The sequence below is a fragment of the Perognathus longimembris genome, chromosome 11 (assembly GCF_023159225.1).
Source record: "Perognathus longimembris pacificus isolate PPM17 chromosome 11, ASM2315922v1, whole genome shotgun sequence".
NCBI lineage: Eukaryota > Metazoa > Chordata > Mammalia > Rodentia > Heteromyidae > Perognathus > Perognathus longimembris.
This window is the reverse complement of record NC_063171.1, coordinates 19,559,044-19,584,178: the sequence shown is the minus strand read 5'-3', so window position 1 is coordinate 19,584,178 and position 25,135 is coordinate 19,559,044. Positions and strand designations below refer to the sequence as shown.

At 43.2% G+C, this 25,135-nt stretch overlaps 1 protein-coding gene across 1 annotated transcript in view; it reads left to right on the top strand.

Moving 5' to 3' along the window:
• The first annotated feature begins 7,648 nt into the window (after nt 1-7,648).
• Nucleotides 7,649-25,135, top strand: part of Lamc2 (laminin subunit gamma 2) — a 66,649-nt gene continuing 49,162 nt past the window's right edge. The window contains exon 1 of the mRNA XM_048357293.1: nt 7,649-7,790. Within this exon, the coding sequence (XP_048213250.1) occupies nt 7,712-7,790 (79 nt within the window). The 5' untranslated portion in view covers nt 7,649-7,711. The remainder of the gene's footprint in view (nt 7,791-25,135) is intronic.

Sequence of the window (25,135 nt, the reverse complement as noted above, 5' to 3'; positions counted from 1 at the left end):
AACTTCTATAAAGGGCCACATAGTAAAAGCATGAGCCTTTGTGGGATTCATGCTATCTGCTGTAACTATTGCACTTTCTCATTGCAGTGCAAAAGTCAGCATAAACAATATGGACAGGAAGAAAACAGTGGTGTTTTAACAAAAGTTTCCTAAAACAGCTGGCAGGCAGGATGTGGCCACAGCTAGAGTTTCCAGCCTTGGGCAAAAGCCAATCATAACTATTCCCTCCCTCTAGTCAGTGATGGGATTGAACTTTCAACCAATCATATGGAGCATTTCCTGGTGGTAGTCATAGGTTGGAAAGGAGCTCTATGATTGGCCCACTCAGAAAGGGAAGATACTTTTGCTTGATGTTTAGATGGAATTTCCATCTTTCTCACCTTTGTGAATAAGGAAGCACATAGTCCTGATTGCTGCTGGCAAGCAGTCTCCCACTTGGAGGGAAACCAGGTGCATATGAAGTAGACCCTAGGGCAAGAGGGGAGAAGGAGATGGATGATTTAATCTTATTTCCTATTTAACCCTTGGATTTTCAGTTACACAATCCTATAAATGTTATTATAAGATACACATTTTGACTGGAGAGTTGTGCTACTTGAAGATAAATGTATCCTAGCTGATGGACAATCTAAAAAATAAGATTATGACTCTCATAAGTTTGCAAGCCCAAAAGTGAGTTAACATCTCTCCCTGTAAAGTTTTGCTCCCATATGAAAACTAAACAGGAAAAGTAGGAAATAGAAACTGTGATAAATCAGTCAGCTGTGATGGTACACACCTGTAATCTCACCACTCAGGAGCTGAGGCAGGAATAGGTCAAGGCCAATCTTGGCTACATATTGAGACTTGTCTCAACACATAGACACACACACACACAAACATACACACATACACACACACACACACTTATGCCCAGTGGTGGTAAGAAAAACATAAAACAAAAGAAATGACTAGAAAGTGATTGAGCAGGAGAAGGAAATGGCATTTGTTACAGTCATCCTTGAATGAGGATGAGCTTTGACACTTTCTTGTTTGTAAACCAGCAAGAGGACCAGAGTGCCTGAACAGAATTGGATGAGAGTGAACTGTGAGCCCAAGTTGGAGAAGCAGGCAAGGCCTGTCACCCTACAACTTCAGAAGCACATAAGATTCCCAATTCTAAACTGGGCACCAGTGGCTCAAGCCTGTAATCCTAACTACACAGGAGGCTGAGATCTGAGGATCCCAGTTCAAAGCCAGCCAGGCAAGTAAGTCTCTTATCTTCAACTAACCAGCAAAAAGCCAGAAGTGAAGCTGTGGCTCAGCAGTAGTGTGCCAGCCTTAATGAAAAAAAAAAATCTCTGGGACAGTATTGAAGCCTTGAGTTCAAACCCCAGTATTGGTGCATATATGTATGTGTCGACCAACTGTTAAACATTTTCTTTCAAAAATGAGTGTTCTCATTAGAAATCATCTATTTACTCACTAGTTTCCAAGCGTGAAATTATTAGATTGCAAGCTACAAAATTCAGTTCATCACAGGGGCTCACTGTGTGGGAAGTACTTAGCTGGGTCATGGAAGAGTTAATGAGGCCTTGGATCGGAACTGTGCAGTACAGTTGCTACTAGTCATTCTTGGGCTATTAAAGTTACTTTTTTTAAAAAAACTTCAGTTAATTAAAATTTTAGCTCCTCCCTTATATCCAACACATGGCTGCTGGCTACCCTGTTTAGAAGTATATATGGAGAATGCTTCTATCGTTCCTGAAACTTCCCACACAATGGTGCCTTACAGAGTTCAGATGAAGAGTGGGCTTGGTGGAATCTCAAATCACATAGGAAACAACTGACTGCAAAGAAAGCCTGGTTTGGGGGAAAGGAACCTACTTCCTAACCTAATTGCCTAGAGGCAATTAAAAAATGAATTTGGATCCACTTAGAGAAATTTGGGGATGGAGAAAAATGTGCCAGAAGAGTTATCTCCCAGCGCTTGGTGTGGAAAACCAAGTTTTCTAAAATAATTACAAATTACCTGGACAATGAAGACAAGCCTCAGTCTCCCAAGTGGTATCTCAATAAAGCTGGTGAGTAATCTCCTATCAATAGGGAGAAAAGGAACTTCTGAAGAAAACCTTTAGGCTGGAGAAAGCAGAAAGGTAAATGTGACATTCACTGACAGTTGATATTTCATTCTTTTGCTAAAGCGAAGACAATCCAAATTAGAAATACTACATCATACAGTGTGAAACACCAGCTTCAAAGCACCAAGAATTAATCTAAAAGGACATGCAGGGGATAGGAGCAAATTCACAGAAGAGTGAGGAGGGCCTCAATATTTTTCTGTGCTTTGGAGCACTCTGCATAATGAAATCTAATCAAGCAGTTCTGCCTTTTAACCAAAATCAGATCCAATCTGAAACAAACTACCCAGGAATGTTTGGGGATTTTCTTGCCTAACCCAGCCTAGAAAAGTTGAATCCAGGGATGTAGATAAACTCCATTCTTGAGCAATTTCAGACTTCATAGGTTCTTTCCACTTTGCTGAAAATAGCTTCCAATTATTTATAGGAATTACAACTGAGTAACCTAACCAAGTGCTCTTACCCCTGGATTAAGGTATCAAATCAAGAGAAAACCATGCAAGACCTGGATGATAGGAAATGATGTTGCCTAAGAATCTCACATTGCACAGTAAGGAAGAACCAAAGGTAATGTGGAAAGGAACATGGATCTCTTATAGCTGAACCTTGTTTATTTTTGATCTGTAGAAAAGAGGGGTTGGAAGCATGGCTCAGTTGGCAGAGTACTAATCAATGAGCAAAAGCATCAATCAGGGACAGAGTTCGAGTTCTGATCTCAGACCTAAGAAAAGAAAAAGGGGGGAACTGTATATATAATGACAAGGCACTGTGTGTGTGTGTGTGTGTGTGTGCGCGTGTGTGTGTATGTGTGTGTGTGTGTGTGTGTATTTAATTGGAAATAAGAGTGTCTCACCGTCTTTCCTGCCCAGACTGGCTTTGAACCTCAATCCTCAGACCTCAGCCTCTTGAGTAGATAGAATTACCAGTGCCTGACTCACTCCATGTTTTATCTGAGATCTAACACAATGTTTTCAGTTGATGGAGAGTATATTTATCACCAAGAGGCTGAGTTTGATTTTTCAGTGTAGCTGAACTATGAAGAATTTGCATTGATCTGTGAGGGAGCCTGGATAATCCTAGAATGAGAATAAGGGTCATATCTTCTCGGTGGAGTGGTCATGGGGAGCAAACTTCTTTTCCTGCCCAGGCTCTCAGCACCCGGCTGTTCACAGCAGCACACACAGTGCCGCTTGGCTGTCAGTATGATAGTTGTCAAAATTATTTGTCATTTAAAATACATCCAAAATTTCCTCTTTAGGAAAGAGGATTGGCCTCTAAATGCCACAGAGGTTTTCAGACTTCAGAATTTCATTTATGAATAGTGGAAATGTTTCAGATTTAAATTTAGAAGCATTTAGAGACCTTATTTCCTGGACTTCCTTCTTCCGAAGGGCATGGTGGGATCTCTAACTTCCTCTTATCTTGGCAGCCCTCTGGGATTCTGCTCTGCCACGCAGACACCCCCAGCATGTCACAGATGAACCCATGAGGAATGGGTGAGGAATTTCAGTGAACTGATGGCACCATGCTAAACTTCCCTCTCTCTGACCAGCTCTCCATACAGTTTTGTACCCCTTTCCCCCTCTTTTTTGTTTCCAGTACTGGGATTTGAACTAAGAGCTTTACCTTTGCTCTACTTTCTTGCTCATGACAAGTGCTCTACCACTTCAGCCATGCATCTGGCCAAGCTTTTTTATTGGTTACTTTGAGATTCTGTCTCAAAACTTTTCTGCCTAGGTTGGCACAGCACACACATTTCTGTGTAAAACTGGAATTGTGCCACAGAGCCAGGGTTTGCTCCAGAGCGCAGGGTTTGCTGGAGGCTCGCCAGCCTCCTAGGATTTACACAGCTGATCCAGGAAACGAAATCATTGCCATTTATGGGCATTTTCCTTTACCAATAAAGAACAAATTGGAATTTGAATCCCCTCCCCCAGTGTTGTATTTTACATCTAAATTCTTAATGCAAATGTTGCTATAATTAGAAGTCTCTGGGGGAGCATTTTTTTAAAGGGTAGGGAATTGGGTCAACAGGTCTGTCAGTGGCTGGCATGTTAGCCAGCCTGGTGCTTCAGTTTTTATCATAGTGAGTGTGAAAGCCGGTGGCATGCCAGGCATTCCTTTGGAAAGTTAACTAAGGTAAGGATAGAACTCAAGGCAAAAATCAACATGTTGCTTGTAATTCTATTTGGGGTGTGGAGATGGAGAGATGACAGTTTTGTAAAATGATTTACACAGAATGGTAGAAAGAAAAGTCCCCTGAGTGCTAACTGAGCTGCAAAAGCAACAGTGGGTGAAGGGAACTTCCAGGGCCTTAGGCTTGCTGGCCCCGTACTGTGGACACCGTTGAAAACCTTTTGGCTCTGCTGGCTGGGTGTCTGGGTAGCCCCTCATCAACAGAACAGGATCCCCACCAACACCAGGGGCTGCCTACACTGATGAATGTCACAGCTTCCAGATAGAAGAAACAAAATTCTCTGTGCTGACTTCCTAGAGCCAAAGTCCAAGACGGGGTTGAAATTTATGCCTTGAGCAAAAAAGCTAAGGGACAGCAAGCACCCAGGCCTTAAGTTGAAGCCACATTACTGACACGAAAAGAAGAAGAAGAAAGAAAAAGAAGGAGGAAGAGGAGGAGGAGCAGCAGCAAAGCCCTGGTGTGTTATCATGGAGGAGGCTATTTGCTCATTGTTCTGTACCCAGGGACCTGCTGCCCATTTGCTGCCCCCATTTGCTGCCTCTGGTCTAAATGACCTCTGGAGTCCTTTTATTGCTAATATCTTGGGAAACACAGAAGTATCTGTTCCAAGTCCTTTGTGACTTGACTGTAGATGCCTATTCACAGTCCACAGTCTGCCCAGGTTGGAATGGCTGCTGATAAATGACCTTTGATTACACGTTCAATGCATCCAGTATTGTGAATTTGTCTTTATGATGCTTTTACATCAGACTAACAAAAGCTTGTGGAAGCACACTGCCTGTTCTTTTTTTTCTTCTTCTTTTTTGTTGTTCATGGGGTTGGAACTGGGGGCCTGGGCACCATCCCTGAGCTCTTGTGTTCAAGGCTAGTGCTTTACCACTTTGAGCCACAGTACTTTTTCCAGTTTTCTAGTGGTTAATTGGAAATGAGTCTCAGGGACTTTTCTGCCAGGGCTTTGAACCGTGATCCCAGCCTTTTGAGCAGCTAGGATTAAAGATATGAGCCACTAGCGCCTGGCAGATTGCCTGGTTTTGAATCATGGCTTTGCCACTCTGTTATTTAGCTTCTCCATGTCTGTGAACTGGGGAAATTAATAGTACACCTGAGTCATGAGGTTATTTAGAAGATCTAATATTTAATATGCAAAAAGGATTTGCAATAGTGATTGAAAAAATAGGCATTACCTATAGTTTTACTATTGTTATTACCACTGTTAAAAAATGATAGTAAATGAAAATGTCTGTTCCAACTTTTTATGTGTGCAGGCCCGAATCAGGGCTTGAACTTACTGGGGCTTGCTTGCTTACAGTTGCACTGTACCACTTGAGCCATGCCTCCAGTCTAGTATTTTGATGGTTACGTGATAAAGTTTTGCAGACTTTTCTGCATATGATGGACAGTGTTCAAATCACACCCTCCAGGTCTCAGCCTCTTGAGTAGCTAGGACAACAGGTGTGAGCTACTGGTACCCAGCTCTGTTCCAAATCTGAGATATGGTAAACTAGCAATCTGTGCTAAAATGAAATTCATCTTCCAGACTTTATTTTGCAGGACCAAATTCTTGATCTTTTAGGACCATGAGCATCACACACCTGGAAGAACAGACCTGAAAGGAGCATAGTTCTTGGGGACAGACTACCACCCTCCACCATGTACCAACCACTGGGAAGAAAAATTCTAAACACTTAGTCTCCAGGAACTGAAATGTTAACAGTAACTGGACACTAAGAGGTTGTTGTTTTGGTTTTTGAAGTGTGTGTGTGTGTGTGTGTGTGTGTGTGTGTGTCCCAGAGTATGACTCAAACTTGGCATCTGATACTTTCGTTCACTGGCTGGTGCTCTACTACCTGAGCCACACTTCCAACGCCATCAAGTATTGAGAGAGAATTGCTTTATTATTTGATTCCTGAGCAGAGAAGAGAGTTAAGCCTGAGATGAGAAAATTGGAGTTTGTTTTTCTACTTCGTGTGTGTGTGTGTGTGTGTGTGTGTGTGTGTGTGTGTGCGCTGGAGATTTTACAGGAGGTATAAAATCTAATCTGCTCCATTCAGTGGGCTTCCTGCTTGTACCTAAACATCTGGTGCATGCTCCACTTTTCTGTGCAAAGTATCCACAGCCAGTGGTCTCCTCACACTCTTAGGCTGAAGTTCTCACATCATTTGATGGTCATGTATGGACTGTATTGTTTGTGATTTGTCTTAGTATCCATAGAACTATCTACAAAATGGTCATTCATTTAGTCAGTGAACAGTATTTACTGGGGGCCTTTGGTGATGGAGAAAAGGAGTGATTGCTCTGCATGTTGTATTTATATAAATGCTCCTAACTTTCTTTTTTAATCTGTAGCAGGAACCAAAGCCCTCTCTTTGATTGACAGCTGTCTCTCAGTTATTGTCACTGGCCTCTTTAGAAGAGGCAGTGGAGGACATACCAAGGTTTGTCATTTTCTAGATATTACTTCAGCTGTCATAATGGCCTTGCCTGATAAAATTAGTGGCAGCATTTTCCAGTGGGATCGTTGGTAGGCAGGAGCAATTTCCTGGAAGGTGTTAAAGGCATGCCCAATGGGATCCTCCATCTCAGCCAGTTGGACAGGAGATGTGATGGGCCTGGGCTGAAACACACTCTGTAGTAGCTGTTAGGGATACAGATTGATACCTAGCCTAGGGAAGGCTGGCCTGTCCTCAGTGACTTTTGCTGGGTCAGGGGCTAAGGAATTAGGGTCACCTGGGAGAGAACCCTTGGTCCATCCAGGCCATTGTGAGGGAAAGAGGGGTGCTGGGGAGGTGAGGCTGCTGTGTTTCATAGGGAGATTGAACCTTGGTGGGCGCTGCGGGACTGTGGGACTGCCTTAGTGTGTTTTAGAACAGAGTCCACAAGGAATCCTGGCTTCTTCCTGAGTCTGTGCATGGGAACCTGGGCCTTCCAGTTTGAGGAAGGGATGGGCTGCTCCCCATCTCTGTGAACTCTGCCCTGGACCACCCCGGGAGAGAAGGGCTGTGGGGGAGCTGCTGGAACATTCCAGAAGAAGGAAAGGAACCCGGGCCACAGCTTTTGTGCCCCACCCTGGACCTGGGCCAGGTGTGCTGTGGGCCCTCCTCGCTCCCCTCCTCGTGGCGAGGGAGGGGGGAGGGGAGCTGACAGGGGGAGGGGGCGGCGAGCTCACAGCTTGGGGTGCGCTGAGTGCTCGTCTGCCTCCGAGGGCTGGGTCCTCCTTGTTCACAGGTGAGTCACGCCCCGAGAAACACAGGCTCTCTTCCTGTCAGGACTGAGTCAGGTAGGGGAGTCGATAAAACCACCTGATCGAGGAGGAGGAAGGCACAGCCGAGCGCAGACTCCCAGCCCAGCCAGCGCAGCGACCCTGAGGCCCAGGCCTGGCACCGGCGGCCGGGCTATGCCTGCCCTGTGGCTCTGCTGCTACCTCTGCGTCTCGCTCCTCCTGCCTGCGGCCCGGGCCACCTCCAGGAGGGAAGGTGAGTGAGAGGCGTCCACAGCCCTGGCTGTGAACTTGCCTTTTCCTGATGGCTGATCTCGAGACCCCAGGACCCCCCACGTGGGCAAGAACCTAGATTAAAGCGACAGCAATAGTTAGATAATGCCGATTTAAAACATGTGAAACCCGAGGGTTGTGTTAAACGAGGCTTCTCCTTGCTTGGGAAAAGTTCTTTCTCCTTTTCTCTCTCTTTCTTTTTTTTTTTTTAAAAAAAATTTCCATCAAGAGGCCTCTGTTGAAACAGTAATGTGCTGATGTATGGCTTTCCTAGTCTGTGCATGGATTAATAGGATCTTGGTGGGAATTTTTCCATCTCTACAAGTAAAGATAGGAAAGCAACTTTGCTTCTGTAATTCATGTTTCATTTTTTGAGATGGAAAATAAGCCTGAGAGTACTTGTAACTTTCGTGCCATGGCACTTCTCAGTCTTTCCATGGAAGGAATACTCAGCTAACAGACATTTATTAGGTGCCTAGGTAATACATTGCCTGATTTGATCTAGGGCACCCACCCCAGTCTTGTCTGAGAAGTAAAGTGTATATAAGTAACAACTTTGTGAGAACCTAGCAACTGTTTACCAGACATGTGTCAGCTCTGACAACATACACCCGGTGTTTTCCCTGTGGCTGACTGGTAGCCAGGAAGTTTTTTATAATTACCCAGGGGTTATATAGCTTGCTGTACCACAGGCTCTTTCAGTAATCACTCAATAAATCCAAGGCTAAGGACCACTTTCACACCCTATATTGATTACAGTTCTTTTACTAGTTTCTCCAGAAGTCTTGAAATTAATTTCTACTCCATCATCCCTGACTACATTAAAAAGTATGCTTGTCACAAAAAGAATAACTAAAGTGATAAGTATATCAACTTGCTTGACTGTAGTAATCATTTCATTGTGTATAGGAAAACATCATATACAGGTAAAATATATATAGTATAATTTCTTTGATGTATAAAAATGGTCACGTGGTGTAGGTCCCGTTAGTGTTAGGATAAGTAGTTGGAACTTTGTAGAAAACATCCTAAAAGTAAAAAATAATCTGTAACAGAATTAAAACTAACTGCTTATTAACTTAGAATCTCTTGACTTTAAAGGCAAGCAATTGGAAGTAGAGTCACTTGAGGCCACTCAGACAGCTACAGCAGGAATGGTTCAAGGATTTGGTTATTGGTTCAAAGATTCTTAGGGTTTCCCCCCCATCTAAAATGTTTCTTTTTTAAAACTATATAATAACAGTAATAAGGGAATAAGAAACATATTTTTTATATGATAAGGAATGAATGAAGCAATTTCCTCATTTGGCTATAATTGAGGTTATATGTGTGTTAGCATAGATAATAAAGTATGTAGGATGCTATCAATTGTTAAATAAAGTCTGACCCAAGAGCTCAGAGCTGGGACTCAACCTTGTCAGGAATGGGCCAGTTGTGGAGCATCCTATAAAGATGTGATGTCAGAGGGAGCATTCAGCCTCATTTTTAGACTTTCCTTCTTCTTGGAGACTGACTGCTAGAAGTTTCATTTGGTGGCTCAAAGGGAATGTGAAAATCTTGAGGTTAGGGTGAAAACACACATACTCATGGATGCCAAGATGTGCTGAAAGTTTTGGGCTAAGAGTGTGTGGTACCTGTCCCGAACCAAAGTAACTAGAATGGGAGGATCCTGTAGGCTGCACTGTGAGGTCCCAAAGTAGAGAAGCTGCTTTCTGGTTTTTGCCCCCAGGTGAATTTACCACAAAGATATCATCAGCAAGACGTTGAGGGCTGGTCTCAGCTAAAGCCCAGGCTTTAGTCAGCCTGATCTGGCTACCAATTTTGGTTCATTTTCCTCCTAGTTCCTCATTAGTCAGCTTTCAGGCTCCTCATCAAGTTGGAGTCTGCTTCTTCACCTAGGACACGGAAGCAACAGTGCTGGGCTACCTTGCATAGCTGTCAAAAGCTTGAAAGATGATTGTAAATTGCACTAAAATGTCTGGAGTCGTATTTCTTTTTAAAAATGCTAGAGCTAGCTGGGCACCAGTGGCTCATGCCTGTAATTCTAGCTACTCAGTAGGCTGAGATCTGAAGATTATGGTTCAAAGCCAGCCTGGGCAAGAAAGTCCCTGAGACTCTTATCTTCAATTAACCATCAAAAAGCCAAAAGTAGAGCTGTGACTCAAGTGGCAGAATGCTAGCCTTGAGTGAAAAAATTCAGGGACAGTGCCCAGCATACACACACACACACACACACACACACACACACACACACACACACACAGTCTAGAGTCAAGTCTGTCCTCTATATTGTGAACTTATGGCCAGAGAGCAGTAAGAAAGACAAAGGCTCCTCATTCTGCACATCTTTTTGAGGTGCCAGTCCTGGGGCTTGAATTCAGGGCTTAGTTACTGTCCCTGAGCTTTTTTGCTCAAGACTAGAGCTCTACCACTTGGCTATTTTGGTAGTTAGTTAGAGATAAAAGTCTGTTGGACTTTTCTGCTTGGAATGGCTTGGAACCATGATCCTTAGATTGCAGCCTCCTGAGTAGCTAGGATTACAAGAGTGAGCCACCAGAACCAGGCTAAGGACTCCCCTTTGAGAGCTCATAGCTTGAAGTGTGCAGTTAGGATCTAGCCTGGTAGGCAAGGAATTGTGGAGGACTGGAAGCTGGGATGGGCATGATTAGATTAATTCATTTAAGGGTGTGGAGAGTAGAGTGGAGAAACCTTTCTCCATCACCATGGCCTTGGCAGTAATACAAATGAGAGGTGAGTATGGAAGAAATAACAAAGAAAAAACAACTTATAGAAACACTTAGAAGGTAAAATCTAAGGAATTTGATGATCTCCTGATTGTGAATTAGGTATATGAGTAAGAAGAAATAGTTAGAACAAAGGAATACTAGCTGGGTGCTCATAGCGCACACACATATATAATCCTAGCCACTCAGGAGGCTAAGATCTTTTTATCTCTGGTTAACACACACACACACACACACACACACACACACACACACACACACACACACACACCCCAGAGGTGAAGATGTGGCTTAAGTGATAAAGTGTCAGCTTGACCAAAAAAAAAAAAAAAATCCAAGCAAGTACAAGATGCCCTGAGTTCAAGCCCCAGTACTCCTGAGTTCAAACCCCAGTACTCCACTACGCACACACGCACGCACGCTCGCACGCACGCATGCAGTCTATGATGGACCAAAGTTATAAGTCAGTGGGTGAAGAGGAGAGAGGGGTCCTGTTGAATTGGAAATGCCCAACAGCTCCAGGGAAGCACTGGAATTATGATTTTGAAGTTGGATGGAGATATAAATTCAGGAGTCCACAGGTGGAAAGCAGAGCCTTGGCCACAGGTGAGGTAAGCCAGGATGGGGAGATGGGAGAAAGCTCCACATTCACAAAGGAGAGACAGAGGCAATGAAAGGGAGGAGGAGCAAGTATGGAGGACAGAAGAGTTTTCTGTTAATCAAGGAAGAGTCTCAACAGCACAAGAATGATAACTGATGTTGGGTATCCCAATTTATCCATGCAAAGAATGACACTGCTAGTTTCAGCCATCAGGTGAATTTTAAAATCAAGTTTCCTTTAGAGTAGTGGTTTTAGAATCCAAGACAATCATAGCTTATTAGTGTGGTGTCTTCTATATCTTGATCTGGGAAAGAGGTGCCATGGGTAGTAGAGTGATCCCTAGAAAGCTTTCTGTTCCCTTATAGATGCTATTGTTTAAATAATCAAGGTAGCATAGCACTGCACAGAAGTGCAGCCTCTGGAGTCAGCTGTTTGGTACAAATGCTTGTCCTGTCATTGACCATGGTGTAACTTGGGCAAACTATCTTATAGTTTGCCTATCTCTAAAATGAAGATAATAAATAGCACTGTGCAGACTGCCTGGTAAGTATTCTGCATGTTCTATATTACTATTACAACTAGCTGTTCTGTAAGCACTGAATATCATGATTGTGTCTTCTGATATTTGTTTGTGCATTTGTTGGTTTTTGAGACAAGAGATCGAATGTAGACTGGTCTTGAACTTGTGATCCTTCTGTCTCAACCACCCAAGTATCTGGGATGATAGATTTTTGGCCATCATATCCAGCTGCCATCTGAGTTTCAAGTGGTGAATTGTGAATGGTGTTAACCAGCTTCCTGCTACTGTAACAATATCACTGAGACAATCAACTTAAATGGGGAAATGCTTTGCTTTGGCTCACAGTTTTGGAGGTTTTAATCCATGGTTCATTCCATGACCTTTGGGCTTGGGTAAAGTGACAGGTCATGATAGGGAACTTGTGCCATGCAGCGTCATGGTGGCTGAGAAGCGAGGGGTGGGGTGGGGATTAGGACTCTACAGTATCCTTACAAGGGCACACTCCCTGTGACCTAACTCCTCCCACTAGGCCCACCCCCAAAAGCCTCCTCCATCTCCCAATAGAACCATGGGCTGTGGACCAAGCATGAGCCCACAAATACCAGACCTTTGGGTGAATGTCCCAGACACAAACTACAGCAGGGCTCTTCTTCACTCTTCCATAAACTCAAGAACACAGATGATCCCTTCTGCTCAGGCTTAAAGATGCCTGAGATTCACCTCATGACAACAAAGCGACTCTGGACAAAAACCCAAAGCAGATTGTCATTGAAAGATCAGGTTCCGTGCTTTTTCTTTTTCACATGCTGTTCTAGAACATGCATCTATGGCAATCTGATGATGCCACAGAAGGTACTCTTTCATTTTCCCATTGGGGATAATTTCCTCACCCCATTTCTCCCCACAAAGAATTTTTGGTCAACTTGATTTTGAAAACATTAAGCAAGAAGATGTCATAGTCAAATTTATCTTTAAATTTGTCACACAGAACTATGTAAAGTCACATAATTTATAAAAAATATACTAACTTAGAAGTATTGATTTGTCGCTCCTGACTAGTGCCTCTCACTTGAGCCATAACTCCAATTCTGCATTCACTCTTCCATTCATCCTCAACACTAACCTGTTTGCCTTTCTAAAGCTACTTGTCATACTGTTTTTTACTAATTTTACATGATGAGATACAACCTTATTAGTGTCTTCTTCCTCCTCTCCTCCTCCTCCTTCTTCTTCCTTTTCCTTCCTATTCTTTTCCTTTGAGATGGACTTTGCTATGCAACACAATCTGAGCTCTTGTCTCAGCCTCTCAAGTACTGGGATTGTAGACAGGTACCACCATGCCTGGCTTTGAATCTCTTCTTAATGCTATCACCAGAAAGTACAGCATTTCCAAAACATTTCAAAAAGTATAACAATTCCTGAAGAGTTCATTTGGCCTTCAACAGAGTCATCTCTAACTAATGTAGGACAATGTTCAGCATTCACAACTGTGGAGATGAGGGCCAGTCATGAGAATGCATTGCATCATTCAGTCTCTCTCATCCCAATACATTCAGTGAGATCATTTCATTACTGTGTCTTCTCCAAACAGTGCTTACATGATTGAAAGTGTCTTCTGCTGTGAGATTTTTATAGCTATTTAAGGGCGATGGTTTTTCCCTTTGAGGAATAATATTGGTAAGTTATATTTAAATATCTTGAGTAAGCAGGAATACAGAATTGTGTTGGAGTTTGAGCTATGAATTCCTGTGTAGGCACAGGAATTCTGGTTTGCTGAACCCAGGGCAGCCATTGGTTTATCTCCCGTGGTCCAAGAAGCTGAGCAAAGTTATTGACTTGTGATCAGTGTTCTGGGGAAAGTCAGACATGAAATTATGGCATATAGACAACCGGGGGAATATGTTTTATGTTTTAAGTTCTTAGTGGATCAACTGTACTGCAAAATTGTTTTTCCTGGAGACATTTGCAAAGACAGATTTGAATTGTCTATTATAGGCCAGAGCAGAAATAGAGCTTCCTTGATTCTGGAATACTCTTGTTTAGTCATAGATTAAGCCCCATGGATTTCTGAGTCATTTGTGGGTTATGTTGTGATATAATCCCCAGATAGATGATGTAATATTTGAATCTCATCCAGAGCCAAAAGCTGTCTTTTCAGTGTCTGTGGGTGACTGTATGTCTGTATGGATCTCTCCTTGTTGAGCAGATATGTGCTTGGGGATTGAACTCAGGGCCCTGAAATCACTAAGCAAGTGTTCTGCCACTTAAGCAATATTCCCACCCACCCATTTTTTTTTTTTTGCTTTAGTTATGTTCAGATAGAGTATTATGCTTTTTGCCAAGGCTTGTCTGGAACCATGATATCCCTACTATGCCTCTTGTGTAGCTGCAATTATAACCATGAACCACTATGCCCAGCTTGTTCATTGAGTTGGGGTACTAATCTCTATCTCCTCTCAATTTTTATCTCCTGAGTAGATGGAAATATCCATGTGAGCCACTGCGCCAGGCAAACATACTCTTCTTTATGTCAAAAATCTGGTGGGACTGATGCAGTGGCTCACCTGTCTAGTAAGCATGAAGTCATGAGTTCAAACCCAAATACAGCCACACACACACACACACACACACACACACACACACACACACACACACACGTCTATTAAGCTGGTCGCTACTGGCTCACACTTGTAATCCTAGCTATTCAGGAGGCTGATATCTAAGGATTGTAGTTTTAGGCCAACCCAGGCAGAAAAGTCCTGGTGAGATTCTTTTTTTTTTTTTTTTGGCCAATCCTGGGCCATGAACTCAGGGCCTGAGCACTGTCCCTGGCTTCTTTTTTGCTCAAGGCTAGCACTCTGCCACTTGAGTCACTGCACCACTTCTGGCCATTTTTCTATATATGTGGTGCTGGGGAATCAAACCCAGGGCTTCATGTCTACAAGGCAAGCACTCTTGCCACTAGGCCATATTCCCAGCCCTGGTGAGATTCTTATCTCCAATTAACTATTCCAAAACCAGAAGTGGAGCTGTGGGGTAAAGTGGTAGAGCGCTATAGTTGAGCAAGAAAAGCTCAGGGACAGCACCCAGGCCCCAAATTCAAGCCCCATGGCTGACCCTGTATATATATAGATATCTATCTATATACCTATATATATCTATATATATGATGATCTATATCTATATATATATAGATATCTATATATATGATGGTCCCTCCAACCCAAATCAATGTGGGGGCTTGCGTTGTTCCCTTCTGTGGTATTAGAGCAGTGGTCTAAGTCAGTTACAAAGTCAGTGGCAAAGCAGTTACAGAATTCCAACTGCTGTTTCCAGGTTTTTTGAATTGTTATTTATTGTGGGAATATGGATTTCCACATTTTCCAAAGCTTATCCCACAACTAATGCAAAAATCAGGCAAATTGTACAATCGCTTAGCTGCAATGACACAGAAGATGTCTTACAAGTTTCTATTTCTACCACTTTCCCTGTTACTATGGTGTTGGGGATTCATCTTGGCCTTAAGGGGGAAGGGCGATGAGAGCGCTCCCAAGACACCGCCCTTCCCCCAGCCCTGGGGCAGTGTGGAAGTAAGCCACACCCATCTCCTTCTGGGTCTGGAACCAGAAGGGATAGCTTTGAGACCATCCCCCCACCTTGCACCAGCCAGCACATGTGCTCCCTTTTCGTGGGCTTTGCCCAGAGGGCGGTACTATGGGAAGTGACGTTAGCCCATGAGGGAGGTCCTTGGGAGCTGCTCTTGGATGGACAAGCTCGCCAGCCTATTGCCAGCTCATGCTCAATCCTCGTCAACATCATTATATTACTGTAAGCCCCTCCCGATTAAACCAGATTGCTCTCCAAAGCATCTCCAAGAGCCGTCTGCTCCTGGCTTCCTTGGTGGGTAAGGAGGGAGGAAAAGGCGATCTCGTTCAGCCGTGTGCACTTTAGGCTTGCCCGTGTCCCTTCGCTCCACCTTGGCCGCCCGCGGGTCGGGAGCCCAGGGGAGAGGGTGAAAAGGGGAGCACTGATAAGGGAGTAAGCTTAGCATCCCCGCACCAGGGGAGGTAAATCTAGCCCGGCACTATGGCACCACAGAACCAAGATGATAGTGACCTTGAAGTGTCTCCTAAGAGTCTCTGTTTCTGTATATAGAGATGGGGGGGAAGGGTGGCGGGTGGATCAGGGAGCAGAGGGAGACCAGAGGGGAGAAGACAGGGGGAGAATGCCTAGGTTTTCACAGAGGGCTGTTGTGAAGCCAGGCACCAGAGCTGTGAGGTATGAAGGGACAGCAATGTAGAGGCCCCAAAGATTGGCTGTTTTCCCAAGCATTGTTCTCAGTGGGTATATATTTTAATCATATGTGCATAGTTTTGACTAAAGCTTGTTTTTCTTCCCCTGCTAGAGATTTTTGGGGTCTTTTCAGAAGTTGCTTAGTTTCTTGGCCAGATCCTTGAACACATAAACGTCACAGAAGCTGCTGTTTCAGATCATTGCTGCTTTGTTGGGGTTGCCCAGGTTTAAATATCTGTCTGTCTATCTATCTTTCTATCATCTATATATTAGTGATGGTTATAATCAATAGTTATTGGTGATGAGAATCACATGATGATCCTCAGATCTCAGCCTCCTGAGTAGCTAGGCTTACAGGCATGAACCACCGGCACCTGGCTAGATGTTCCCACATTTACCCATGAAGTTCATTCAAGACCAGCTTTAATGATGAAATGATCAGATTTGTTTTATTCACTCAATTTGAGGTTTGAACTCAGGGCCTTGGGCATTGCATTTGCTAGGCCAGGTATTCTTCCACTTGAACCATTTTTTTCTCCTGTAATTTTTGTTATTTTTAAAGAGAGGATTGCTTTTCTATGCCCAGGTTGGACTGGACCACTATCCAATTTATGCTTTTACTGGCTGAAATGAGTGTCTCCATAACTTTTTTTCAGCCTGGCCTTGAATTGCAATTCTCCAGATCTCTTGAGTATTTGGGATTATAGGTATAAGCCATCATGCCCATCTTAAATACTTCTCGTCTCAGATCGACTTACCTACTTTGTGATAGCAGTGTCTAATAATAATCCCAACATGCCAGTCTTGTCCCTTCTAGGAAGTTGTCCCGGGGGTGCTGAGAGCTGTTAGCTCAGAGGGGAAAACACAGCTGGCTGAACTGAGAGGAAGTAGTTGAGAAGCAGCACATTTGTGCTACTGGGGCATGTTGCTCCCGCATTCCGGCAGAATCTCCTCAGTTCAGTCTCTTTGTGGGCTCTTCATTACTTCTTCTCATGGACATATGCTGGTGGTTGGACTCCTAATAGCCCATTCAATTCATTCTTCTCACTTCAAGCATAATAGGTGTAAATGATCCTTTCAAGCAGAATATCTCTCAGGAACTAATTATTAAGAAAGAGGTTTTTTTTAGTGTATTTTATATGTGCTTTTCCAGCATTGTAAATGGAATTGTAAATGGAATGATTCTCCTTATATCAAAACTGAGATACATAGCAAGTGCATGCCCACACATATCTTGAGTACATTTGTCGAAGGATGGAGTGGTAGGAAAAAGCCTACCACAGTCTCCTTGTAGGAAAACCTTATTCCAAAAAGCCATACAAGGTTAAAAGAGATGTACCTATCTATTAGATAACTTAAAAGGATCTAGCCAATAACACATTTAAATGACTGAAAAAACACATTTAATGTATTACTCTGGAGCACTTCCATATAAATCAGAACATAATATATGCCTAGATGCTGTCCCTGAGCCTGTTTGTGCTCTAGGCTATCACTCTACTATTTTGAGCTACAGTGCCACGTCTGGCTTTTTCTAAGTAGTTTATTGGAGATAAGAGTCTCATGTACTTTTCTGCCTGGGTTGGCTTTAAGCCACGATTCTTAGATTTCAGCCTCCTGAGCAGCTAGGATTACAGGAGTGAGCCACCGGCACCTGGCTAGATGTTCCCACATTTACCCATGAAGTTCATTCAAGACCAGCTTTAATGATGAAATGATCATATTTGTTTTATTCACTCAAGTTGAGAAACACGTTGAACTTTGGGCAGAAAAATCCCATATAGGAGATATTAAAACTAGAAAAGGCAAACTTCTCATTGTTGTATGTGAGAATGATGAAAACATTGTTTTCAGGATGAAAACATTGAGGAGGTCTGATCTGAAGACGGATCATAGTTTCCAATGTCTTTGGTAGCAAAATGATAGATGCCAGGTATAGCTGACTTCATACTTCTGAAGCAATGTACAATTTGAATAGCCATAAAAATTGTTTTAAAATGCATTAGTAAAAAGCAAGAAGTACATGATCTGAGGAGGGAAAATTACATGAGGCTAAAAGGGACGAATTTAATCAAAGTACATTATATGTATGTAGGGACATATAATGAAAATCCTTAGTACAATTAATATGCATTAAATAAAATACATTAGGAAAGATTGCTATTATTTAATGGGCACTTTTGAACATTGCACATATACTGGAAACAAACCTTTGCTAGATTTTTTTTTTAAGGGAATGTATGTCTTCCAACTTAAATTTTCTTTTCTTTTCTTTCTTTCCTTCCTTCTTTTTTTTGGGGGGGGGGGTTGGTTGTGAGGCTTGAACTCTGGGCACTGTCCCTGAGCTCTTTTTGCTTAAGGCAGTGCTCTGCCACTTTGAGCCACAGTACCACTTCCGGTTTTCCAGTGGTTAACTGGAGGTAAGAGACTTACAGACTTTCCTGCGCTGGCTGGCTTTGAACTGTGACCTTCAGCTCTCAGCCTCCTGAGTAGCTAGGATTACAGGTGTGAGCCACCAGTGCCTGGCCCAACTTGAATTTTATTCCATGTTCAGTCTTGCTATTGGCAAGGGTGCTTTGTACTGGGTACCTCATGCCAAAAGCTGACTTCCTGCAGGTGACAAGTACTCTCTGCTATAGAAGAGGATTGTCAGCTCACAGGAGACCCCATTCTTTGACTAGGAAGTGGGGGAATAGTATCAAATAAGACAAATTAGCGTTTAATTTTTAGGGTAACTTCTTTTAACAGAAGAAAAGCAGAGGGCACCAGTTGATATTTTTATCCACTAACTTATCTTTACAAAGCCAGAATTTTTAAGAAGCAGAGGGAATGGAAACATAAAATGAAGTATAAGTGACATGAATGAGAGGGAGAGAGGAAGAAAGGGAAAGAGGGGGAAGAGAGAGAAAGAAAGAGACAATGAATATGAAGAGAGAGATCGACATGAAGTTTACTCTGGAACACAATACAAGATAACACTGTGATAGTCCTTGGAGACAGTGTTAAAATGAAAGCAGTGTTAAAATGAAAGTTTAAATTGAAAGGCACCCGACAGCTTTAAGCAGAGGATTTTTGTTAACATTTGTAATTGTGTCAAGATCTTCTGACTGCTGAGTGGAAAGAGGAAAGAGCAGTCACAGAAAACTCAGGAAGCTCTTTATTCATCAGACATTCATGAGTTTGTGTGTGTGTGTGCGCGTGCTGGTATTGGGGCTTAAAATGAGGGTCTGGGTTCAAGGCTGGTGCTCTACCACTTGAGCCACAGCTCCACTACTGGTCTTTTCTGGTAGTTAATCGACTATAGCAGTCTTGTGGGCTGTCCTGCCTGGGCTGCTGTTGCATTGCAGACCTCAGATCTCAGCCTCCTGAGTAGCTGAGATTATGGGTTTGCTTTTAAAACAGATATTGTCTAAAGAGCTTTGAGCTAACCAGTTGGAGACGTAGAGCGGATGGCTGGGCACGAGTGCTGGCACTGGGAAGGAAACCTGGGCCAGGGATGCCAAGTCCTATCAGAGTCACAGAAACCCTGGCCTGGGCTGCAATCCTGGAGGACAGGGCTGTAGAGTGAGGAGTCAGAAAGGTGCAGGCCTCTGTCTTGAGGCACACCAACATTTCAAATTGGAATAAAAAGATCCAGCAAAGAGTTAACCTGAGGAAGGTCTGATGCCAGGATGAAACCTGGCCGTGCAGCCTCATAGTGTTCAAGGAAAGAGAGTTTCCATAATAGGAGCAGACCAAAAGATTTGATGTCTCAGAAAGGGAATGAGGAGCTCCAGAGGCCGGATCAGACTCCCAGGGCACACAGCTTCCTTCTAAACGAGGAGGGGATTGGATGTTGTCTTTGAATAGCTCAGACTTGAATTCATTCCCAGATTACAGGTAACAGTATGTAAGTGTGCCGCTGTCTCACTGCATCGGTATTAGTGTGCTAAGCAGCTGAACGTAACTACAACCAGAGAACCAACACTGTCAGGTTCAAACTTGACCCGGATTCCTAGCTCCTGACACATGCCAAGCACTCACCACCTGTCAAGGCCACAGGAGCAGGGCGCGCTGATCTCATGCTCTGGAGGCTGCCTCAGACCCTTGTCCCTCCTCCCAAGCCCTGGGCCTGCTTCCCTTCCACAGGGCCCATAGATGGCCCTGCAGCTCCAAGCTCAGAGACACTGAAAGCCAGCAGGCTTGGGGCAAGGGGAGTTCCTCTGGAACATGCAGCTATCTGAAAGAAAACCCCACTCACCTTCCTCTCTCAAGTCTTGCTTTTTCCTTTATTTTCCTTCTTCCTCTCCCTTCTCCTCCTTCCTTCCTTCCTTTTTTCCTTCCTTCCTTCCCTTCTCTTCTTCTTCCTCCTCCTCCTCCTTCCTCCTCTTCCTCCCCCCCCCTCCCTCTTCTTCTTTTTGTGCTGGTCCTGAGGCTTGAACTCAGAGCCTGGGTGCTGACCCTGAGCTCTTCAGCTCAAGGCTAGTGCTCTACCACTTTGAGCCACAGCTCCATTTTCAGTTTTGGATGGGTTAATTGGAGATAGAGTGTCACGGACTTTTCTGCTCAGGCTGGCACTGAACCACAACCCTCAAACCTCGGCCTCCTGAATAGTTAAGATTACAGGTGTGAGCCACTGATGTCTGGTGTCTTAATTCATTTTCTGTCCATCACACTGTGCATTTTTGTTGTTGAAATGGTGTCGCTTTTTTGTTTTACAATGAATGCTATGTAGCTAAACAAGAAAAACTTTCCAGCATTGGGAAAATTTGGGGACTATGTTAGGGAAATTTTGAAATGTTTCCTGGACTTTGGGGAGATTTCTGTATGTTCAGGTTCTTAGTTGGCTTTCTTAAAGTCAGAATGCATATATTTCTCCTTTTCTCTTTCTTCTTTCCATTTTATCCATCCACCCATCTGCACATTCATCCATTCTCCCCTCCTGTCCTCCATCCATCCAACCAATCACATATCCATCTGTCCATCCACCCACCACCCATATCTCCCATCCAATCCTATAACCACAGTTCCAAGCACTGTATTAAGTATTATTGGAAAACTACAGTGAGTAAATGCTAGAGAGGAAACAAGTCCTGTCCATAAATAATGATGACAGAGGATAGAATGCAATAAATGCTATGAGAGAGATAAGGGTGGAGTGCTAGGATCAGAGAAGAGAGAAGTCTGGAAGGTTATCAACAGGAAGTATGTAATTGGATTTGTGCTTCTTAAAAAGAATGTTCTGGCTATCCTGTGCAAAGTGGATTTAGAGAGCAGGCAAACAAGAAGCACCCAGGCAAAGGAAGAGCAAGCTTAAAGGCTGGAGATGGCAAAGAGCTTAATCTGTCCTGGAATTTATATGTAAGAGTCTATGTGGGGCTGGTAATGTGGCTTAGCGGTAGAGTGCTTGCCTAGCATGCATGATGCCCTGGGTCCAATCCCTCAGCACTATATCAACAGAAAAAGCTGGAAGTGGTGCTGTGGCTCAAGAGGTAGGGTACTAGCTTTGAGCAAAAAGAAGCTGGACAGTGGACAGTGCCCAGGCCTTGAGTCCAAGCTCAGGACTAGCCCAGGACTAAAAATAAAAAAAAATATATAAAAAAATCTATGTGTTAGGGCCCAGTGAATGAGAAAGTGCTGGGATTTGCTAGCTACGTGGGAGTCTGAGAGTGAAAGGGTTGAGATTTGAGGCCAGCCTGGATAGAAAAGTTTGAGAGACCTCATCTCAAAAATAACCAGCAAAAGCAGGGTTAGAAGAGTAGTGCAAGTGGTAGAGTCTCAGCATAGCAAGTTCAAGGCCCTGAGTCCAAATACCCCTTGCTATGCAATGAAGAAAAGCCATAAGATAAAGTTGGATAGTTTGCCATGGATAAAGTATACAAGGACTTGAAAATTTTTGTATTTAAATTTTTTTTGTTACTAGTGATGATACCATAAATTATTTGAAGGTAGAGATTCAATCACTTCAGTAAGAGCAGAACATGTTTATAAGTTTTGAACAGCAGAAAGAGAATCTGAAGCAGCTAACCTATCCTATTTATGCCAAACCATTACAATTTGTAGTAATTGCTCAACTCAATATGTCTTATGGGAAATTGTGAAAGCTGTCAATGAACTAGCTTGGATGGTGAGTGTTCCAATGCCTTGCTCAAATCTAACCCTAGGAAATTCCTTCTGTTTTCTTTCTTTCTCCTAAGTCTATAGCTTGGAAACAGCTTTTTGCCCCTTTGCTTCCTGCCCTAACCTGTCAAGTTAGTGAGGGGTGGGAGCGCTCAGCAGGAGCCCCAGGGATTCTGCAGTTCTCTGCCAGGCACCATTGTTTAAAGAGACTCCTCCAGCTCCTTTGATCTGTAGTTCTGGGTGATTGTGGGTGGTAGAGGGTGGATCGGCTTGTGTCTGGCTGCCTAGAGGTATTTCTTAGGAGAAACACCGTTAGGGTCAGCAACTCTGTGCTATTATAGTTATTATAATAATAAATACCTTTGCACCAGAGAAGCAGCATACATACAGTGTAGCCAGACACAACTACCACCCACACTTTGCCAGACCAACAGAAAAATGCGAAAATCCATGTAAAATGCCTCTGTTTCAGAAGTGTTTATTTAGGGCTTGAGGTGAACTTGATGAATCACATTCCTTTCACGGTGGGGAAAATCTGGCTGGCAGTCAAGGACTGGGGGAGTTGGTGTGAAGGGACAGAGAGAGGGGAGGAAGGCACCTTGAAGATGAGGCAATGGCTGAGGCAGAGCGCCACTGAAATGGAGTTTATTTATTTTTTTTAAAAAAAAATGTTTTTTTGGCCAGTCCTGGGCCTTGGACTCAGGGCCTGAGCACTGTCCCTGGCTTCTTCCCGCTCAAGGCTAGCACTCTGCCACTTGAGCCACAGCGCCGCTTCTGGCCGTTTTCTGTATATGTGGTGCTGGGGAATCGAACCTAGGGCCTCATGTATCTGAGGCAGGCACTCTTGCCACTAGGCTATATCCCCAGCCCTGAAATGGAGTTTATTGTAAGAAGGAGACAACCCTGCTTGGTGTGATCTCTTCAGATCTGTTCAGGGTTCCAGATTGATTTTGATTTGGTATTTTTCAATGTAATGACATGCTTAATAACAGGTCTGGGGCCCATTCCTGCTTGCAAGGGAGTAGAAAAGCACAGGCAATGTAAAAAGGATTTATGACCAAATAAATATATATTCAGTATCTTCTTTGGTTAAATAAGATGTTAATAACCCTCTTTTCTGAAGTTTTGCTAGCTTGTGAATGTCTGAGGAAGTAAGCATATGGTACAGCCCCCTTTTTAGGACAAGTGGTATGTAGTAAAATAAATAAAATGAATAAAATAAGCATAGAGATGCATGCTTATAGAGGCCAAGGTTTCTTTGACCAAGGACAGAATGGAGAAGGAGAAAAATAGTAAGAATCAGTGAATCAAAAGTCTATGTCTGAGGGGCTGGGACTATGGCCTAGTGGCAAGAGTACTTGCCTTGTATACATGAAGCCCTGGGTTCGATTCCTCAGCACCACATGTATAGAAAAAGCCAGAAGTGGTGCTGTGGCTCAAGTGGTAGAGTGCTAGCCTTGAGAAAAAAGAAGCCAGGGATAGTGCTCAGGCCTTGAGTCCAAGGCCCAGGACTGGCAAAAAAAAAATTCTATGGTTGAGATACTTTGAAAAGAAAGAATTTACCAGAAAGGGCAAATGGGAATCTGCAACAAAATGAAGGGCAAATAGTTTAATATTGTGTTATATGTGTGATAATTTGTTAGAAGATCATCGTAGTTAATGACAATGATAATAAGCCAGACAAGTATCAGTATAGACATAAAATAGAAAACTAGAATATAGGCCAGGTGTGATAGCTCATACCTGTAATACCATTTGGAAGGATGAAATTGAGAGGACTGTGGCTCAAGGACAGCATAAGTACAAAGTTGATGAAACTTCTACCTCAACTAACACAAAGCTGAGTGTATTGGTGTGTGTCCTCTCAGCTACACGAGTAGTATCTATAGGAGGATTGCTATCCAAGGCCAAGCTGGGCAAAACTTAACTAAAGCAACAAGGATTGGAGGCATGGTTTAGAGGTACAACTCTTGCCTAGCAAACTCAAATCCCGGAGTTCAAAATCCAGTACTGTCCAAATAAATAAATTAATTTGTTAAATTAAATTAGTTAAAAGGAAAATTAAAAAAACAATAAATTAAATTTAAAATACAATATTCTTCAACCTTCCCTTTCTTCCCTTTCTTACCTACCCTATAGCTTTCTCTTTTGTTTTGTGCTGTTTTATCTATTTTTCCTGAATAGATACCACTATCTTCCTATTCTCTGTAAATTACTTGTATCTTGTTGATTACTCTACCCCATCATGTAAACTCCAGTAGTACTGGGATAGCTACTGGTTTTCTTTGCTGCTGGATTCCAGTGCCTAGAACAGCCGGGTACAATAGATGTCCAGTGTGTGTTTGTTGAATGAGCGAACAAATGAAAGACTGTCTCATTTCACCTAACTCAGGAATGTCCAAAGCTCTCAGTTTTGTCCTTCCGTTCCTCACAGAGGACCATGGATGAAAAGTAAGTGCAGCTGGTTCAAAGTATGGAAGAACAGCAGGAAGTTTGCAAAATGAAAATGGAAAAAAAATTATCTAGACACGCAACTGAACACACGGCTTCTCCCTCAGTCCTTCCACACTGTATCCCCACACTCCTCGTTACCCTACTCCTCACTGGGAGGTACCCTTAGGCAACCAGAGAGCTCATGGTAGTAGCTGAGTAGGAATTGGTTCCAAAACTTAAAAAGAAAAGACCACATATAAAATGTATCATGCTTGTTTTACTAAGACCAGTTTCAGGAATAAACTAGAATTTAAAATAGGAAAGTTTTGTTTCCCCCTTAGAGGTTGGGTATGGTGGCCCATACCTATAATCCCAGCTCCTGGGAAGGTAAGATTGGGAAAATTATGGCGTGAGATCCCCCTCGGCAGATAGTTAATGAGACTCCCACCTCAGCAAATAAGACAAGCATGGCATTATGCACTTATAGTGCAGGCAATATGGGAAGCAATAGGAGGATGATAGTCTGAGGCAAAAGTGAGAGATTCTACTCCCCAAAATAACAAAAGCAAGAGAGGGCCAGGAGTGTTGCTTAAGTAGTAGTATACACATGCCTACTAAGCATGAAGCCCTGAATTCAA